Raw genomic sequence first — 7,630 nt, forward strand, 5'->3', positions numbered from 1 at the left:
ATATTATATGATAAAATAATAATATTAGAGTTATTAATATAATTATGATATTATTTGTTACAATATTACTATTATATTATATTATATTATATTACGAGTCTGAATTTTAGATTTAAAAGATTGTAAATTTTAAATTTTATTAGGGGTATTATGAAAGTATCATTAATTGTACTATATTGATTGCCGTACAATCTAAAAGTTAAAGTTATTTTTAGACTATTTTTTATTTTGGCTGTAAATTCTTAAAAAATTCTTCAAAAATTACTTTTAAGGAGATTTATTAAACACTAAAATCAACTTCTATTTATAACAGAAACTGATTTTAAGAGAAAAAAATAATACCAAACTAAACCAACGTCCCATGTGTTGCCTTGCTCTCGCGGACTGGGGCACAACAACCAGCCCCAAAGTAGTGCCGGACCCTAATGAGAGAAGGAGGGAGGCAGTGGTAGCGGGCAAAACAGTAGTCTAGTAAAAACCTGTGTTTGAGAGAGACTAGAGCCTCGTTCACTTCACGGATTAGAGTTTTTAATTCGAGCTGAGATGTGACATTTTCTGATAGCTTTTTACTGTAACAGAAAAAAGTTAAATGTGACATTTTCTGAGAATTTTTTACTGTAGAAACCTAAAATTGAAAACTCAAATCGGTAAAATGAACGAGGTCTATACCTCAATTTTCCTCTCGAGCAAAAAAAAAAAAAAAAAAAAAAAACCTCAATTTTCCTTTCATTAAATGAATTTTTTATTTTTTATAGTTATTTTATTACTTTTTGTAGGGATTTTATTAATTTAGTGAACAAAATAGCAAAGGAAAATTGCTATTACCGGGAAAGTAACTATACAAAAAGGCCATAAGGATCAAAGCGTCAAGCAAAGCAGAGAACGCTTGTCTTGCTGTGAATCTGAGGAGATCCCGGTCGAATAAGAAGAAGCAGAAGAATATGTATAAATAAATCTTGAAAAATATGCTATAAAGTTTGACCGTGGAATCTTTCTCAGAACCACCCAATTACTTGAAAACGAAATCAATCCAATTTTAGGGTTTCGGATTTCTGGTTTTCATCACTCAAATATTCCATCTTCTACCTCATTTGAACTTCTCTCTTTCTCTCTTCCAGTTCTAGCTTTCATTTTTTTTTTCCTTTCTTTCTTCAATTTTGATGGTGAATTATATACTGATTTTGTTCCAAAGTATTTCTAGGTTTTGATCTTTCGATTTTGTTCATCCATTGAAGAATTTCAGCTTTTTTCAAGTGTTTGATATATATATATATATACGTGAAATTTAGCTTATTGTAGTGAAACCATGGACGGGGAATCAAAGGTTCAGGGGGATCCTATCTCCGCACGAACGCCGGCGACGGAGGAAGTCCGGCCGTCGTATTGGCTGGACGCCTGCGAGGACATATCGTGCGACCTAATCGGCGAATTGGTGGATTTTGGCGACGCTTCGGTTTTGCCGGATTCCTTGGGTGGCGACCGCCATGGGAGCAATTGCAACCAGGAAGAGGACGGCCTCGTCGGCGATTTCTTCGGCGGAATCGATCACATTCTTGACAGCTTCAAGAACGGTGACGGCCTCCCTCCGCTCCCCCCGGAGTTCAACGGCAACGGTTGCAGCCTCGGAGGAAGCTTCTACGTGAACGGAGCGTCGGAGGAGATGATGCGGGTCGATTCTTCGAGTTCCCAGTCCAACGGAACCTTCCAGAACAGTCTTCAAAACGGCGACGTTCGACACGCGAGCAAGCCCGCTAATGGCAGCGGGGAGCGGAGTCCCGCCCCTTGCCGCGAGAACGGCGAAAATGGAGTTCGGAAGCTTGAGAATGGTGATGACAGGAGCAGCAAGACGGCTCGATTCGGCAATGGGAAGAGTGAGAGGCATGGGTCGGGCAGGGGACAGTATCACGGCCGGGAGAGGTGTGCTGGCCGGAAGAGAGCGCGGGATTGGGACGAGATTGAACGGAGAGATAGAGATTATGTTAGGAGGAAAGAACATTACAGTAGCAATAGGAGGGACGGCAGAGAAAGGGACTTGAGAGATAGGGGGCCAAAGGGCTACTGGGAGAGGGATAAATCGGGTTCCAATGAGATGGTTTTTCGCATTGGTGCCTACGAAGCTGACCGCAACAGAGAGGCGAAGCCGGGCAATGACAGAAATGAGGAATGTAATGGGAAAGAAGAGAATAAATCTGAAGAGATTAAAGAGAAACTACCCGAGGAACAAGCGCGACAATACCAATTGGATGTTCTTGAAGAGGCTAAGAAGAAAAACACTATAGCTTTCCTCGAGACGGGGGCGGGGAAGACGTTGATAGCTGTTCTCCTAATCAAAAGCCTTAGCAATGATTTGCAAATGCAGAACAGGAAAATGCTCGCTGTGTTTCTAGTTCCTAAAGTTCCGCTTGTTTATCAGGTATTGTTTTCTTTGCTTGTTAATTTGACGGTTTTTGCCCTCTTGAAATCTTACTCAAAGCTTATGTGGTGTCTGTCTAATTTCTTAGCAAGCTGAAGCTATTCGTGAGAGAACCGGTTACCAAGTTGGTCATTACTGCGGTGAAATGGGTCAGGATTTCTGGGATGCTCGAAGATGGCAGCGAGAGTTTGAAACAAAACAGGTAATCTTTAAAGTCTCTCATTGGGGTAAAACATACTATGCTTTTATGATAGACAAACTTACTTGTAATCGTAAATTAACGACTTGCTTTCCTCAATTCATTTGCCTTGCTTTTCTAGGACTATCAGCAATTACTCTGCGTGCTCCTTGTGCCTCCATGGCTGTAAAATATGAAGTTTTGGTTCCATTATACTTTATACGTTCTGTTTTTTGTTTTGCCGCTGAGGATCTGTTATTCATAGTTTCAGCTTGAGGGATTTTCTGTGTTAGTCGTGATGTAGAGGTTGAGGTTGTTAATTATGGAGTTGATATATGTGTGCACAAATTAGTCCATGAAAATGCAAACTAGAACAATTTTGACACTATTTAGGATCTTCATTTACGCAAAAGTGTGAATCGTTCACTCTTACTTGATATTGAAGCAATCGTACCCGTTTCTGAAGTTAGGGAAGGAAGAGAAGGGTATCTTGTCAGCAGTAAATCTGTTATGAAGTTATTTTCTGGTTAAAGCCAAACGGTTCATGCTCCTTCATTCTATAAATGGACGTGGCTCGTAAAATGAAAACTATATAGGCTGAACGGGGAACCTGAATAATTAATCATGCATGCAGGCTTCTGACTGGTCTGTTACTTTGGAGTCTCATTTTGGGATTCATCTAGATCATCCAGCATAGTGCGCCTTTACTTTGAGCTTTTTTTAAGCTGTCCTAACTTTTTGTTAGATTCCAGTCCCGTTATTGTTCTGTCACCAGACTCACTTCTATTATTGATCCTTTAACCTGCTTGTTGCTGAATTTTCTGATTAATATTCTACTCTGAACTGCAGGTTCTAGTAATGACTGCTCAAATTCTCTTGAACATCCTGAGACACAGCATAATAAAAATGGAAGCAATCAATCTTTTGATTCTGGACGAGTGCCATCATGCCGTGAAGAAACATCCATATTCTTTGGTGATGTCCGAGTTCTATCATACAACACCCAAGGAGAAGAGACCATCTGTGTTTGGGATGACTGCTTCCCCTGTAAATTTAAAAGGTTTTTTTTTTTTAAATTTATTTTCAACATTGTTTTTTCTTGGCAATGCTGCAATTTCCATATGTCAATAAAATTCACGATTGTGGTTCTATTCAGGTGTCTCCAGCCAGGTAGATTGTGCAATCAAGATACGTAATCTTGAAAGTAAATTAGATTCCACAGTTTGTACCATTAAAGATCGTAGAGAGCTAGAAAAATATGTCCCGATGCCCTCTGAAACGGTGGTGGAGTACGACAAAGCAGCCACTTTGTGGTCCCTTCATGAGCAGATAAAACAAATAGAAGTAGAAGTTGAAGAAGCTGCAAAATCAAGCTCCAGAAGAAGTAAATGGCAATTTATGGGAGCCAGAGATGCTGGAGCCAAGGAAGAACTGCGCCAAGTTTATGGTGTTTCAGAAAGAACAGAAAGTGATGGGGCTGTAAATTTAGTTCAAAAGTTGAGGGCTGTAAATTATGCACTTGGTGAACTGGGTCAGTGGTGTGCTTACAAGGTAGCATTCGCCATTTTTAACGTATAGTTGTTAATCAGACATGTCTTTGTCAACTTCATAAATTTTGGTTGGATGATTACTCTTTACTCCACAGGTTGCACAATCTTTCCTGGCAGCTTTACAAAATGACGAGAGGGCTAACTACCAGCTTGATGTTAAGTTTCAAGAGTCCTACCTGAGCAAGGTTGTCTCTCTTTTACAATGCCATTTGTCAGAGGGAGCTGTCTCTGACAAGGAGAAAGTCTCGGATTCAGAGAGTGAAGTCCCTTATGATGGCACTGATTCTAACGAGATTGAGGAGGGCGAGCTTCCTGACAGTCATGGTAAGTCTGTTAACCTTTATGAACTGCTTAAATGAAACAAACTGAACTGCTCTCTAGATATATATATATATATATATATTTGAATAAAAACAAAACAGAACGGATGTTGGCCATGTGAAGCACAGAAAAGAAGATTATATCTCGGTTATTGTAGTGCATAAGTGTGTTCTGCCTCTTTTTTATTCTACATTCTTTTTTCATTTAACTGAGTGTTGTTGCTTCTACTTATTAACTTTTTAAAAAAATAAAAAATAAAAAAGGCAAAAGACCACCCGATAGTTGCAATTCTTATACGGAACAAGGTAAACTCAATAATTACACAGAACTCTTTTCTCTCTTTTTTTTCTTCAGTAATTGAGTTCATTAGTCATTAATGCAATTGAATTTGCAATAACTTGGGATTCTTTGTTTATGTCTCTATTTGTATTGTCTAGTCGTCTCGGGTGGTGAGCATGTGGATGTGATTATAGGAGCTGCTGTAGCTGATGGAAAAGTGACACCAAAAGTGCAGTCTCTAGTTAAGATACTTCTTACGTATCAGCACACAGAAGATTTTCGTGCAATCATCTTTGTGGAGCGTGTTGTGTCTGCTTTGGTTCTTCCAAAGGTTCTATATATTAATACATATTATTTTCTGAGCCTTTCTGATTGAGTTTTCTCTTCTCAGTTCCATATTATGTATCGCAACATTCTGTCAAGCATGCAGGTTTTTGCAGAACTTCCATCTCTAAGCTTCATTAGGTGTGCTAGCTTGATTGGTCATAACAATAGTCAGGAAATGCGAACTTGCCAAATGCAGGACACAATAGCCAAATTCCGGGACGGTCGTGTATGTTCAAATCCTGTCCTTGCTGACTTGATAAATAGATGGAAATAATCATTTCTAGATGCTTCTTTATCTGAAAAGATCTTGCACTTGTTTAACAGGTCACATTGTTAGTTGCTACTAGTGTTGCTGAGGAAGGTCTTGATATTCGGCAATGTAATGTAGTGATTCGCTTTGATCTTGCAAAAACTGTACTGGCTTATATTCAGTCTAGGGGCCGTGCTAGAAAGCCGGGATCCGACTATATCTTGATGGTTGAGAGGTACATAATTTCATCAGGTTCAAAATTTCAAATAAATTTAGACAACAAAACTATCTTTTATGTTCCATTTGTTGCCACATAGTATAGTACTTGGTGCTTGGTCAGTTGGTCTCGTTCATTATCAGCTTTACTTTTTAACTTGATCTGGTTGTAATCTTTCTCATGGAATAATGCTTGGGAACTTAGTCCTTTTCTTTAATCTTTTTAGGGGGAATCTATCACATGAAGCATTCTTAAGGAATGCCAGGAATAGTGAGGAAACCTTACGGAAAGAAGCAATTGAGAGAACTGACCTGAGTCATTTAAAGGATACTTCGAGGCTAATTTCAATTGATACAACACCTGGTACAATGTACCAGGTGGAGTCAACTGGTGCTGTTGTGAGTTTAAATTCTGCTGTTGGACTCGTCCATTTTTACTGCTCTCAGCTGCCCAGTGACAGGTGCTTCTCTTCAGTCAATTTATTCATCTTTCAAGGGATTTTTGCTACAATACAATATCAAAGAATCTTTGGTTAAAATTTTAATTGCTGTCGCATTCGTTGTCCAGGTATTCAATACTTCGTCCCGAGTTTGTTATGGTAAGGCATGAGAAGCCTGGAGGTCCCACTGAATATTCATGCAAGCTTCAACTTCCTTGTAATGCCCCATTTGAGACACTTGAGGGTCCTGTATGCAGTTCAATGCGCCTTGCACAACAGGCACGCATCATTCTATCATAAACATGCTAAGCCTTCGTCTCAAAGCATGCAATAGTTCTCATTTTCGTTTTCCTTTGTGGATCTGTAGGCTGTTTGTTTGGCTGCTTGCAAGAAGCTGCATGAGATGGGAGCATTTACTGACATGCTTTTGCCAGACAAGGGAAGTGGAGAAGAAAGAGAGAAGATTGACCAGAATCATGAAGAAGATCCACTTTCTGGGACTGCTAGGCATAGAGAGTTTTATCCTGAAGGAGTAGCTGATGTTCTTAAGGTACCTACCTCTATCCTTCTTGTTTTATGGTTTAGATTGTCTCCTTGTAACTTTTAGTTTAACAAGGACCAGAACTTTAATAGAACTTGTACTTTCTTTGTTATTTCAGGGAGAATGGATCTTATCTGGAAGGGATGTTTGCAACAACTCCAAAGTGCGTTTATTTATGTATGATGTGAAATGTGTAAACATAGGCTCTTCGAAAGATCCGTTCTTGACTCAGGTTTCAGATTTTGCAGTGCTTTTTGGCAATGAGCTGGATGCAGAGGTATCTTGTTTTTATTTATATCTTTGCTGTGGTCTTATCAATTTCACCCTTTAACTGTAGCTTTCTGCTGATAGGTGTTATCGATGTCGATGGATCTATTTATCGCTCGAACCATGACTACAAAGGCATCGCTTGTCTTCAGGGGTTCGATAGATATCACACAAAGTCAGGTTAATTATTTGATTACCTTACGGGAATCTGATTAATTTAAAAAGCATCTTACTGCATAGATTTTCAGCTACTGATACTTGAGTGAAATTACTATTTTTTACAGTTGGCATCCCTTAAGAGTTTTCATGTAAGAATGATGAGCATTGTGCTTGATGTGGATGTTGAACCTTCCACCACTCCCTGGGATCCTGCAAAGGCATATTTGTTTGTCCCTGTGGTTAGCGATAAGTCTGTAGATCCTTTTGAAGAAATTGATTGGGATCTGGTTGAGAAAATAATTGGTATAGATGCTTGGTGCAATCCCCTTCAAAGAGCTCGACCAGATGTTTACCTTGGCACAAATGAGCGTACATTAGGTGGAGATAGAAGGGAGTATGGGTTTGGGAAACTGCGTCATGGCATGGCTTTTGGGCAGAAGTCCCATCCCACATATGGTATTAGAGGAGCTGTTGCTCAATTTGATGTTGTGAAAGCGTTTGGATTGGTTCCTAGTTGGGGTGCACTTGAAGTGCAGAAGCATGTAGATTTTCCCCAAGGCAAACTTATAATGGCTGATACTTCTACCAGTGCAGAAGAGTTGGTTGGGAGAATTGTAACAGCTGCTCACTCTGGGAAGAGGTTCTATGTGGATTCAATAAGCTATGGTATGACTGCAGAGAACTCTTTC

At 39.4% G+C, this 7,630-nt stretch overlaps 1 protein-coding gene across 1 annotated transcript in view; it reads left to right on the forward strand.

Annotated features, from left to right (window-relative positions):
• The first annotated feature begins 1,160 nt into the window (after positions 1-1,160).
• LOC21402547 (endoribonuclease Dicer homolog 1) overlaps positions 1,161-7,630 on the forward strand; it is a 9,701-nt gene continuing 3,231 nt past the window's right edge. The window contains exons 1-14 of the mRNA XM_024172699.1: positions 1,161-2,413; positions 2,502-2,615; positions 3,441-3,651; positions 3,748-4,142; positions 4,237-4,465; positions 4,900-5,072; positions 5,172-5,294; positions 5,393-5,553; positions 5,762-5,995; positions 6,103-6,253; positions 6,342-6,524; positions 6,634-6,792; positions 6,867-6,962; positions 7,067-7,630. Of these exons, the coding sequence (XP_024028467.1) occupies positions 1,307-2,413; positions 2,502-2,615; positions 3,441-3,651; positions 3,748-4,142; positions 4,237-4,465; positions 4,900-5,072; positions 5,172-5,294; positions 5,393-5,553; positions 5,762-5,995; positions 6,103-6,253; positions 6,342-6,524; positions 6,634-6,792; positions 6,867-6,962; positions 7,067-7,630 (3,900 nt within the window). The 5' untranslated portion in view covers positions 1,161-1,306. The remainder of the gene's footprint in view (positions 2,414-2,501; positions 2,616-3,440; positions 3,652-3,747; positions 4,143-4,236; positions 4,466-4,899; positions 5,073-5,171; positions 5,295-5,392; positions 5,554-5,761; positions 5,996-6,102; positions 6,254-6,341; positions 6,525-6,633; positions 6,793-6,866; positions 6,963-7,066) is intronic.

This window comes from Morus notabilis, unplaced genomic scaffold (genome assembly GCF_000414095.1).
Source record: "Morus notabilis unplaced genomic scaffold, ASM41409v2 Scaffold1303, whole genome shotgun sequence".
NCBI lineage: Eukaryota > Viridiplantae > Streptophyta > Magnoliopsida > Rosales > Moraceae > Morus > Morus notabilis.